This window comes from Pelodiscus sinensis, chromosome 1 (assembly GCF_052426305.1).
Source record: "Pelodiscus sinensis isolate ZL-2025 chromosome 1, ASM5242630v1, whole genome shotgun sequence".
NCBI lineage: Eukaryota > Metazoa > Chordata > Testudines > Trionychidae > Pelodiscus > Pelodiscus sinensis.
This window is the reverse complement of record NC_143052.1, coordinates 187,280,849-187,293,843: the sequence shown is the minus strand read 5'-3', so window position 1 is coordinate 187,293,843 and position 12,995 is coordinate 187,280,849. Positions and strand designations below refer to the sequence as shown.

The window sequence follows — 12,995 nt, the reverse complement described above, 5'->3', positions numbered from 1 at the left end:
ATTTAGTTGGGATTGGTCCTGCCTAGAGCAGGGGGCTGGACTTAATGACCTTCTGAGGTCTATGTTTTTCCAGCTCTATGGTTCTATGCTAGTATTTCAAGGGTAGACTAGAGATGTTAAATATCGGTTAATTGAATAGCCAATTAACCTCATGAATTCTTAACAATTACTTGACTATTCTATAGCCCCCAGGGGTGGGGCCAACACCCAGGACTGTCCAGCCCCACACCCAATGAGCTCCCTGCCACTTCACGCTGCTGCCTCTGCATCAGAGGCAACAGCGTGGGGTGCCATGAGGGAGCTGGTCCACGAGTAGAGCCAGTTTAAAAACCAGCTGCCTAATACAATTACATCCCTAGTGTAGACACTGCCTACACCGACCGTAGGGGTTCTGCCATCAGTGTAGGTAATCCACTTCTCCAAGAGGCAGTAGCTAGCTAGGTCAATTGAAGAATTCTTCCATTGATCTACCACTGTCTGCACAGGGATTTAGGTCGGCTTAACTACATTGCTCAGGGGAATGGATTTTTCATATCCCTGAGTGACAAAGCTGGGTCAAACTAATTTTCTAGTGTACACCGGCCCTTACCTGAAGAACAACTCAGCATTTTGATAGTGGAAATGATTAGCGCTTCTTTTATAACTGTGAGCTGTGTTCTCTCTCTCTCTGTATACAAAAGTTTTTCCTGCTGCGTGACATAATGATGTCAACAGACTCTCTGGTCACAAAAACAGCCCGGGGGGGGGGGGGGGGTTGACGAGCATAGTGAGCAGTGGGATAGTGAGCAGCCGCCTAGTGTTCTTTTTAGTCATTCTTTGAAATAAAGAATCAAAACAGTAACAAATAAAAAAAGCAGAAACCAAGCCACACCCTCAGAATCATTGTTAATCTCATGGAAGGGAACTGTGAGTGGGTGAATGGGTAAACCCACTCTGTGTACACTGATTCTGTTCAATATGCATAGAGTAGGTGCATGCACACACTGGCATCTGTCTTATGACAACAATATAGCAAATCTTTAAAGAAATACTGTCAATAGAGGGTGCGATAGTAATGGGGGTAAGGTCCGCATTCTTGTCCTTATAGATTACATTTCAAAGGGGTAGTTCCCAAGAAGGATTTTTTTCAATTTAATATTCCATTTTAGATTATTACAAGCATATCACTACCCCATACCCCTCATAGCCCCCCTTACGATAGTCCGGCTCTGCCCCAGGCGTCCCTGATTCAGCCGCTGCTGGTCAGTTTCATCAGCAGCTGAATCGGGGATGCTTGCAATAGAGCAGCTGGGGTGCTGCCGGGTTGGTCCCGCAGCATTGTGGGGCGGTGCTACGGCACCAACCCAGCAGGACTCCAGCTGCTCTTGGGGACGCCTGGGACAGAGCAGTTGGAGTGCTGCCGGGTTGGTCCCGCAGCGCCAAAGGACGGCGCTGCGGGACCAACCCGGCAGGAACCCAGCTGCTCTGCCCCAGGGGTCCCCGATTCAGCCGCTGCTGAAACAGATCAGCGGCTGATTCCAGGAAGCCCGGGGCAGATCTGCTCTGCCCCGGGCTTCCTGGAATCAGCCGCTGATCTGTTTCAGCAGCGGCTGACTTGGGGACCCCTGGGGCAGAGCAGCTGGGGTGCTGCCGGGTTGGTCCCGCAGCCCCGAGGGACAGCGCTACGAGACCAACCCGGCAGCACCCCAGCTGCTATGCTCCCGGCTTCCCCGATTCAGCTGCTGGTCAGTTTCAGCAGCAGCTGAATGGGGGAAGCCTGTCTGGCTGCCCCAGCACTTCCGGGTTCCTGATGGTGCCGGAGCATTGGATGCCGGACTAATGGAGTTTTACTGTAGTGTGTTTTTGGGGACAGGACCATCTTATACTTCTGGGTATATAGCACCTTGCACTTAAGCAGATCCTTTAGTCATAGATTTTAGGAGTGGAGGGACCATTAGATCTCCTAGTCTGACTGCCTTGAATCAAATATTTCTGCTCTGTTCCTTTTGCTCGGTATGTGAATGTGGTAAATATTATACAACAGAAACCAAATTTGAGGCTGTATAATTTCCACTGCTTGCTTCACAGCCACATTAGGATTGAGGCTATGTCTACACTACAAGGCTACGTCTACACTGCAGGCTTTTTGTGCAAGAACCATTTTGCGCAAGAGTTCTTGAGCAAAAGTGCAGCTACACTGCCATGTGCTTTTGCGCAAGAGTGTCCATGGCAGTGTGGATGCTCTCTTGCACAAGAAAGCTCTGATGGCCATTTTAGCCATAGGGGCTTCTTGCGCAAGAAACCCCTGTTGCCCGTCCACGCTGCCTTCTTGCACAAGAGCTCTTGCATGAGAGGGCTTATTCCTTTTAGGGAGAGGAATAACGCTTGCACAAGAAGTCCTCTGTTCCAATGCTTTAATGTAAATTTACTTGCGCAAGAACACACGTGCAGTGTAGACGCTCCGCAAGTTTTTGCGTAAGAACAGCTGTTCTTGCACAAGAAGCCTGCAGTGTAGACGTAGCCCAAGGTTATTTCAAAATAAGCTTATTCCTCTTCAAAACAAGCAGGAGTTATTTCAAAATAACAGGCTTGGTAGTGTGGACCACACATTGTTATTTTGAAATAAGGGGAGTTATTTTGAAATAACTCCCCAATGGAGACATGCCCTTAAAAAGATAGAACCTTCACCACTGGCACCAATTAACGTATATCTAGGCACTGAAAATCTCTACTACAATTATACTAAGAGACAAAATAAGAAGCTGGCTACTGCTCCCCTCAGAGATACTGCCGTATTGCCTTCATTGGGGCGAGAGCCATGTAAGTAATGGCAGGACTTGCCCCCTCCTCATGGTAAGAACTACCTCCAGGAAACTGGAGGAACTCGACAGTTGCATGCTGGCTGGAAGTGAGTGAGATTTTACCTAAGGACATGCTGGTCAGGCCCTGTGAGTGCATGTTTCTTTTTTTAACCTCGGGATGAATCCAAAACCAACAGCAAAACGACTCTTTTACAACCATCCAGCTTATTATCTACCAACAAATGAACTTTGGCTCCAATTAGTCGGGCATGTATTTCCCATCAAATAAACTGTCTCTGAGAAACTGCAAAAGGAAGCAGAAGGACACAGAGGGGCCTTGTCTTCGGCCCATCATTTTGCTGAAAAATGTCCCACCATTGCTTTATGCTACATCAGTGTTAGCAGTAATAGAGACAAGGCACCAGCCAGCCTTTATGCCACACAGATCTGCTCTGAGCAAGCTTAGATAACATGGTGCTTAAGGCTCCAAGCAGTCTCTGACATTTGACCTCTGATGCTGCAGGAGCTGCAGTGGTGTTAGTAATGATGGGAAATTTTTCAGGAAAAGAGCCACACAGTCAGCGTGGGGCCCTTTCCTAGTAGACAGAGCACTTACAGAATAGAATATTAGTGAATGAATAGGTCAGTGCCTTGGGAGGGGAGGAGTTGACACACTCCAAGTCACGCTATTTATCTCATTTTGATCACAGCTGGTTTTAGGCCTGGCTTGGGCTCATCCTGCAGGAACAGGATTATACTTTTATTGCATTGAAGCTTCTGTATTGTTTTCCTGTTGCTCTGCTCTGTCAATTCTGCTTGGGCTGTTCTGAACTTATTTTGAGTGAATGTGTGTGTCCAAATCGTATCTTCAGCAGAGAAAGTTCATGGTAATTCATTTCAGAGAACAGAGAACATTGCGTAGCTGTGCTTGTAAGAGAGATGGTAAGAAAACACATTGTCCCATTTTATAGAACGTAAAAAAATGGAAATACACATCTAATCTACTTGGCCCAAGTAGAATGGCCAAGCCACATAGTACATACACAACTTATGTACAGACACAGAAACCAATCTGGCCCTGATTAAAATCAATGAAATTACCCAGTGAGTGTAATGTTAAACACATGCATAAATTTTTGCAAGATTAAGGCCTTAGGTCAGTGTTGCAATTTTTGTGACTCTTGAGATTCTGGCATGATTGTCACACTTTTGGTGTGTTCCTTAAAAGTCCAGGTTCCTGAAGTGGTGACATAAGATTACAGGAAAATATCAGTTTGTTTGGTTTGTTTGTTTTTACACTTCATGAGTGAAAAGCTTGAAAACATGAATGGGGTTCATCTTAAAGGTTCAGAAACCAGGAGACTATAAGTTTAAAAACAACAACAACAATACCACAACATTCTCTCTTTAAATCTCCTGATTATGAATGGGATGAGTCATGTTTGGTGCCGGCAGTATTTCTAGTTACTAAGGTCTAGGAATGGTAAGACTTTCAGCACAGATCTCTATTACTGTACTACAGAGAAACAGAGCATATTTATATTTTCCTGAGCTGTGAAACTATGACCATGCTGTTGTTATTCTCTGTTTTTGAAAATATGTTTCCCTCGTTTTTTGTTTGATGAATTACTTTAGGGGCCACTTTTGAAAAACTTATTCCATAGAACCTTCACTACTGGGAGCTACAACCCTATACTTTTGTTATGGAGATTTTAAAATAAGCTTATAAATATTCACTACCGTTGCAGGTGTCACATACCAAAACTCAGGCTTCCTTTCCATCTTGTATTTTATTTTTTATGATGGAGGAGGGAGTCAATGTATTTGGTGGAAGTCAATGTTTTGTTATCAGCAAGCAGCTGCAAAAAGAGTAGTGATTGTGAATGCAGCCTGCCTTACATTCTCCACCACAAAATAAGAAAAGAGCCAACCCAACGTTAATCCACAAAACCTCAGCCACTTTCTAGGCACAAGAAGAGCTAGCAGTGAAATAAGCAGCAGATTGCATAGCTCTGTGTCAGTTATAATGCACAAAGTACATTCCAAAGAGCCCATTTTTGTTATTAAATAATATATATTCACCCAACAACACTGGAGTCAACCTGGAAGTATCAGTGTAAGTGAAAGGGGAATTTGGATGGATATCCTTAAAGCAATGCTTAGTTTGTTAATGACATTGGGCTCCAACAGAGAATGACTAATGGCAACTTTGAAATGGATTATGAAATAGAAAGACAAACCAGCTTTGCATTTCAAAAGGAGACATTCTTCTCCAGTGCAAAGATCTGTCATAAATATTGCACCAGCTACCAGACTACTTGCACTGAAAATTAATAGGATGAAAATTGTCAAAGCTAACATATCAAGCAAGGCATGAATCTTACCATGTCCAAAATGTCTGAATCCTACCACACTACCTTCACTTTTCTCAAAGTGCTTTTTGGGGGGTGGGGGTGGAAGGAAGGTGAGGGCAGTAGATGGAAAAATATAGAAACTCCACTCCCCTCCATATATTTTTTCTCGCCTTCAACAATTCTGATCTTTTTTAATTGCATACCCCTAACAGAAGGTAAAAAGACAGAAAAACAGGGCTACAGAATGCTATCTTTGCTTCCAATACATTATTAAATTCCTTTCTTTGACATTCTGACAGTAATTGCACTGAATAGGATTGAATTTTGTTAAAATTACTTTAAAAGGGTTGTTGAGAATTTCCTGTGGGATGCTGTTGCAAGCACCCAGGCTTTCACTTCATTTTCTTTGTTGTCCTTAGGCTCCCAAAGGACTTAATGTTCATCCTGGTTTTTGACAGCATGAAGGCCTGTGTAAACACCCTCTGAAAAGAGAAAGGTTCACCATATACTGCCATTTGGGTTTGTTTTCTTCTGTCAGAGGGAAAGAAAAAGATTCCTCTCTGAGTCATTTATGAGCTTGCTACTTGCATAGTTTTAACAACCAACCAGTTCGTCTCAGCACAACGACGATCCACTATTTTTATTTTTATTTTTTTACAACACAGTTATATTTAGGATATATCTTACCTTGTATTCTAGCAGTGGCTACAGCACTCTCAGTGCTGGCCACATCTACAGGAGAAAAGATAGACCCTGCACTCAGAAGTTTACCATTACATCCTTCATAGTTGAGTAGTAACCTCAGAAAGGTCTAGCAAGGCATATGTCTGGCGCAATGTGCATCACTTTCAATACATATACAAGCGCCACTTAGTGACCTCTAAAATAAACGAGGCTGCTTTGAGTTTCTGAATTATAAATCATAGAATCATAGAATCATAGAATAATAGGACTGGAAGGGACCTCGAGAGGTCATCGAGTCCAGCCCCCCGCCCTCAAGGCAAAATAAAGTGTTGGCAAGTCGCTATACTCTTAAAAGATACATTTCCTTTGATTTCAGGACCACATATCTCATTCTGAAATCAGAGTGATTTCTCACCATACTGAGCCTTTACCCATAATAAGTGGAGCTGGGAAAATAATATCCATCAAATAGCTTAGCTTGGTTTCATTATAATATTTCAAATATGCTACTTAACTACTTTTTTCACCTAGCTTACAGAACTGGGAAAACTGTTTGTGAGCACATTCAGTCAATAGTTTAGCTGATAAATTTGGTGCATTTTTTTGAAACAACATATTCAATAATTTACTCATTTTCTTTTAAATACCCATCTCTATTCAAGAGGATGAATGATCAAAAGAACCAGTTCTGAAAGGAGCACCGACAATGTCAGCCCACATTAGAGCCAAGCGGCTGTATTTTCTTTATCAAACAGGGAATGTGAACACCCACAGATCACAGAAGAGATGTGAGTGCTGCTAGTTTTGAAACAGTTTTAAAAATAACAACAAGAGAATATTGTCATTGCATTCAGGGTGAGAATGAATCAGACTTCTGCACTGACTCTTTCTTCCTTTCTTTCTTTTTAATGCTACTGATTGAGCAGTCTATTTTCAGCACTTCTATAGCCCAAAACTCAATAGGCTCAAGGACAACCCCTGAGGCAGCTATTAGCATTTCTCTCTTATGCACACAGAGATCTAATGCAAAAAATTCTAATTATCTTTCCAGTGGGAATTTTTTGTCTCTTTATGATACTCCATATACCACATTCATAACGAAAGATAAGATATTGAATGGTTAAGACTCAATAGAAAATACTTACAACTATATTGACTACGATCGTGTCAAACTGTAAGTAGGTTTGGACTTAGTCACTACTTGGACAGGAAAATTCCAAGTAACAGCTATGGGCATTAAAGTGGTACTACAGATTGAACCTCTCCAGTCCAGAACGCTCTGGTCTGGAAATATCTGTCGTCCGGAATGGTTTCAGTTAGCCGGATGTCCACTTCTCATAGTTGTGGCTAAGTTTTCCACAGTCCCATAAAGTTTGTTCACAGTCACCATTCCTAGCTCTCAGTGTTCTGTTCTGTGCTGTTATTTAATGCTAATTTACCCCTAAATATCCTCTAACAGCCCAGTAAGCAGTGGAAGTGTTGGTAATGCTGCTAGATAATAGTGTCTTCCTGTAGTCCGGAAAATTCTCTCGGTCGGAACTGGTCAAGTCCTGAGGGTGCTGGACTAGAGAGGTTCAACCTGTACTAATGCAGTGAGTGGCACCTTTTCTTCTAGGTAAATACTAGACTCATGTCATGGCACAGATTGGGCCCTTTCATATCTGTGCATCCATGCCTGGAGCTCAGCTTCTCCATGTAGATAGGAATTTGGGTGGTTCCTTTCAGCTCTCCCACTTCCCCAAGCCTCACTGAAGAATTCTCAGTGCAGAAGAGTCTGCCTCCTTCCAGCCCCATGAAACATGTCTGGAAAAATTAATATGCCCCAGATCATATCTTGGGGCACTGCATCCCGATGGTGCATAGCAGCTTGACTCCCTTAAAGATGTGCTAGTGAGGAGCTGAGAGGGCGCAGATGAGACCACAGCCACCACGGGACCTCTGCATGGATAATCTTGGCCTTCCTTGAATCCTTGATATCAGCCAGGTTTTGGAGCAGGAGAGGGAAATAAAGGGGCACATGAGGACAGGAGAGACACACCACTTCCTCTCTCTCCCCCCCCCCCCCAGAAAAAGATGGCACAGGAGCCACACTGGGGAAATCCTTTTAGTTTTCCTTACCCAACCCCCCACCCCCATATGAGATTTTTACCCTTCAAGGGCACAATATGGGCCTCAATGTGTTAAGGGACACTGTGTTGCCTGAATTCCTATCTTTGCTTTTAGGAAGAAAAAAAAAGAGAGAAAAATCAAGGCCCAGAACACTTGTGGCATTTTTCACATGGACAAGAACAATACTCCATATCATGGTTCTATTTCAACTTGAGTGAATACATTCTATGTAGCTAGTTGTTGCAATGGAACCCCAGTTGAAGAAGAAATTTTCCCCATACTTATTTATATTACAGTAGTGCTAGAAGCTCCAGCTGAAGTCAGCCCCCATTGTGCCAAATATCATATATACACACAGTAGAAGGCACTTCCTGCCCCAAGGAGACAGGACAGACAAGTGGGAGACAGAAATTATATGGAACCTTCATTTGACAGATAGATAACTGAGACCCAGAGAAACTATGGCTCAGATCTTAAGAGCCTCCGCACCTTGGAGGACTTGGGCCTAAGTGACTTGCCCATAGTCATGCAGGAAATCTGAGGCAGAGCCAGGAACTGAACCCATATGTGTGTATATTTAACAAGATCATCCTTCCTCACTAACAGCACTCTGTTAGCACACCTCAATTCTTGTGATGTTCCTACCAGGCCAATTCTGGATCTATCCTGAGAAGACATTATAACATGAACTGAGATGTGCAAAGTTCTGTTTTTTGAAATCATGTAGAAGTTTTGGGGAGCAACAAAATCTAACGGAGAGAGCAGAGAAGTAGGAACCAGGAACTACCATGTTCTAAGTTAGTTCCGACAATCGGCTCAATGTGAGACTTTTGGGAAGTCAGTTGACCTCTCTGTGTTGCAGTTTTTCCCTTTGAAGTGAGACTGTCCCTACTTACCTCCAGGAATGGCTGAAAGACAAGTTATGTTTGTACAGGGTTTTGAAGATGCAAAACTCTAAATATAAAGAGCAGAAGTAGGGCCCTGCTTCAGCAATGCACATGCATAACTTTCAGTGTGTGAAATCAATGTAACTTAAGTTACACACTCATACTTAAGAACTTTGCTGGGGCTCAAGTGAGAACATGTTCATTATTGTCTAAGGTAAGAAGAGCATCAAGATTAGGCACAAAATATGAACTGAGGATTTAAAAAAAAAATTAAAATATAAGCATAATTTAATGGTTCGGAGGCAAATTCTCAGAGGCCGCTCTTTGTACTTTACCTGTGGACCACCCCAGCCCGATGAAGATGCTCCACTGCTAGAATCAGCTGCCTGATATATTTACGTGCTTCATACTCTTCTAGTCTTTTTTTCTCATAGATCTTGTGCATCAGATTGCCCCCAGGGCACAGCTCCATGACAAGATAGTAGCTGTTTTCAGTTTCCAATATATCCAGCAGCTGAGCTATGTTGGGATGTCGGATCATTTGCTGGATTTGCCCCTCCCGTCTCAGATTCTTGGTGACATAGGTATCCTTCTTGGCTCTCTTCTTGTCAATTACTTTCACTGCCACCTGATAAGAAACAAAGGAGGCATGGTTGACATCATACACACCAATGATTTATTAGCTCTGACCTTGCACAAATAACCTCAAAATAAATCAAGGGATATAAGTACTAACTGTTAAACTGTTTGGGATACAACAGCCCCCCAGAGAAATAAATAGCTGTTGGTGTTTTCCACTGAAACCTAATTGATTTCCCAGCACCTTTTATAGAACGACAGACAAAAGTTGTTGCAAAGATGTGAATATCAAAGGGGAGAAAACACTTACGTTAAGCAAACCTGAATGCTTAGTCTGAATATGCTGTACTCAGTCTTCTTTTTGTGTATTTACTAAGTTTTTGATGATATTTACTTGCAACCATGAATGTGACCTTTATACGTGACCTTGACATGCTTACGGCATTGAGCTTATGTTTTGAGATGTCAAAATCCCAGCACAAGTTTCTTAAAAGTTAACCAAAAGAGAGAAAAGTGGCTAGCTAGATACTACACAAAAAATTTTAAAAAATGAAAATGAGCACCGCTTCCAGCTTCTGATTAACCTTAACGTTCTCTTTAAAAATATACACCTAAAACACTCCTTCAATTACTTCCACAACAAATAACTACATGTGTCTTCTGTGAACAAAAGCACTAGACTCAGTCTATGATGCCATTGTTTTATACATTGATAGGCACTGGTTGTATTGATTTTGTTGTCAGGTTCATTAAACAGCTTGTAGTAAAAACACAGTTGCCTATAGTTGCCTCGTGTTTAGATATTTATTTAATTCTGAAGTTTTCACATTTAGGCATGGTGCTGTAGATTTCCAGGTCATCAGCACAGCAGCCAATGATTAAACAAGATATGTCAGCTGAACAACAAATGGCTATGCTCAGTCCTTCCCTTGTGTGCTACACTTCCTCTGCAATAGCAGGAGCCCTTTTAACTCATGCCCTGAAATTAAGTAGCTCACTAACCATTACTGAGGCGACACTTGTTCATTTTTCAGAAACAGGAAAAAGAAAGCTTGCTGTCATTCCATGACAACTCATTTTTTATGTAGTTTTATTTGAAAAGTTCCTGTCTACACAGGTCCAAATTCAGGCAAGCGTGTGGAATGTGGCCTACTTACGCAGCTGCTCTCCACAAACAGCATTATTATGTGCCTGTATCTGAACTGCAAGCAACTCTATGTGCATTACCCTTGCCTTATCTATCCCTATTAAGAGCAGAAATAATCAATGCAGGATAAGTATTTGAGTTTTACTGAACCAGAATTAATCCAGAGAGTGATGATAGTGAAAATAACCTTCCTTCTACCCTCAGCTTAGCAGGCAACTATCTCCATCCTCCCTCCTGGATGATTTTTAGCCACAGTAATTCATACTTTCTGCTGTCTGGCAAGTAAACTATTATATAACTCCTAGTAGTTGGGACTGATGATTAAGGCAACAAGTAAACTATAATTTATATAGATCACATACAATCACTTTGCTGCCTGGAAACAGTGCCAAGAACATATCTTCCAATGGTTCTCAGCTTCAAATTAAAGCCCTGGAACAAATACTCTCAACAGGCTAGGGCCCTCCACAGAAATCTCTCTCTGTACACAAACTACCAAGACGGCTGCATTCCTCTGAGACGATGCAGCTAACAAGCTTGCCATGCTCAAAGTGGGGCTCTCAAGAGCTGAAAATAACATACGCTTAGTCAAGAGTATTCATTTATGAAGCCTACTGCTGGAAGAGATATGGATAAGCCAAAGTCTAATCATTGTTAGAGAAAGTTTAAAGACATGCAAAGGCATGTCTGTACTAACGAAAGACAAGAAATGACAACAATAAGATGGCTAGAAATAACAAAAACTAGAAATATTTGCTGTACCTGAAAAAGATGAAAACTAAAGTCCACTAGGGGCAACTATGCAAACGTAATTACTGTATTTGGCTTTCAGGTACTATGATGATAGATGGCCCAGAAATACCTAAGATATATTAAAGCTTTCTTTGGGTGAGTATATGGCTTATAATTTCAGTCTGGGGTTCTATTGGTCCCTTTGTCAACTGCTATGTGTTCTGCTTGCATAGAAACAACTTTGCTACATATTTGTACTTAAATGAACACTTGTGAATGTCTGGGGAATCAGAGACTGGACACTCCAGAGAGATGCTCAGAAAACTCAGGGCTACAAAAAGACAGCAGGGCCTGCAGAGACCTGGAAATCAGGGTATGTCTACACTTGCACCCTAGTTCGAACTAGGGATACAAATGTAGGCATTTGAAATAGTCAATGAAGTGAGGATTTAACTATCGCGCCCTTTATTAGCATGATCTCGCCAGCGCGCTACTCCGATCAACAGCTGTTTCGAAAGTGAAAGTGTGCGCCGGGAGGTATTAGTGCAAACCAAACCCCTTGGTTCGAACTAATGTTACTCCTCAAAAATAGAGGAGTAACGTTTGTTCAAACCAAAGGGTTTGGTTCGAATGAATGTGTCCCGGCACGCACTTTCACTTTCAAAAGAGCTGTTGATCGGAGTAACGTGCCAGCGAGATCATGCTAATGAAGCGTGGGATATTTAAATCCCCTCTTCATTGACTATTTCAAATGCCTACATTTGCATTTCTAGTTCGAACTAGGGTGCAAGCGTAGACATACTCTCAGTGCTTGTGTTGACCATGGCCAGTGAAGCTGAGGAAATGATCCACAGCAGGTCCAGACAAGGCTTCCTCATCAAGTGAAGGTCAAGGTGAAAGGAAGGCGCCTCACACAACTCTGGGTACCCCCAAAAAGTGTCACAATGTGTTACAAACAATTCAGCACATGCCTTCTATTGCTCTCTCATTTGCTTGTGCAGATGGTATCTTCCTGGAGCTCCAGAAAATAATACTTAGCACACATTACTTCCATATTAGGACTGGGTGGTGGTAAGGTATATGGGGAGGTGTTTGTAATGATTGTAATGGGAATGCTTTATAGCTACATGTTCTCTCCTGCCCCCTCCTCCAAAATACATATGTGGTGAGAACCATGGGGGCCTTCACATCATATAATAATGATAGATATAACATAAATGCGTATTTTAATCTTGAAGAAAAAATAGAAATAGGAATTTGTTACATTCTGCCTTATTCAGGAAGAGCTCTAAGCTCATTTCTTGAAGCGGCCCAGGTCATGATGCTTCCCGCGGTTCCCCTTGGCTGCCAACAGCAAACCACAGCCTATGGGAGCCGCGACCTCTGTGGCTGCGGAGCCGGTAAGTAAACAAATTGGAGCAGCCCAGTAGCAGCTTTCCCAGAGTAGGTCCCCGGATCACTTTGAGAAACACTATTCTGTGCTGTGATACATAAATGCTTTGAATTGTAGAAAAATGTCTGGAAGCTACATTCCTGACTAAGTCACGTTAAAAAAAATCATTTTATTGTAAGGAAAGATAACAGGGAAATCAGATCTTAACTACTTTTAAAAGCCAGTGGTGATTCACCAAGAAATCAGCATGTTCCTTACCTAATGATATAAAAGCATTAACACAGAGGCTAGTGTAAACTATTCAAACAATAAACTACTAGAGTTATTCAG

General features: G+C 42.2%; 1 protein-coding gene across 1 annotated transcript in view; it reads right to left on the bottom strand.

The window, feature by feature from the left end:
• The window catches only part of HUNK (hormonally up-regulated Neu-associated kinase), an 89,495-nt gene that overhangs the window by 41,798 nt on the left and 34,702 nt on the right, over nt 1-12,995 (bottom strand). The window contains exon 2 of the mRNA XM_075910712.2: nt 9,150-9,442. Within this exon, the coding sequence (XP_075766827.2) occupies nt 9,150-9,442 (293 nt within the window). The remainder of the gene's footprint in view (nt 1-9,149; nt 9,443-12,995) is intronic.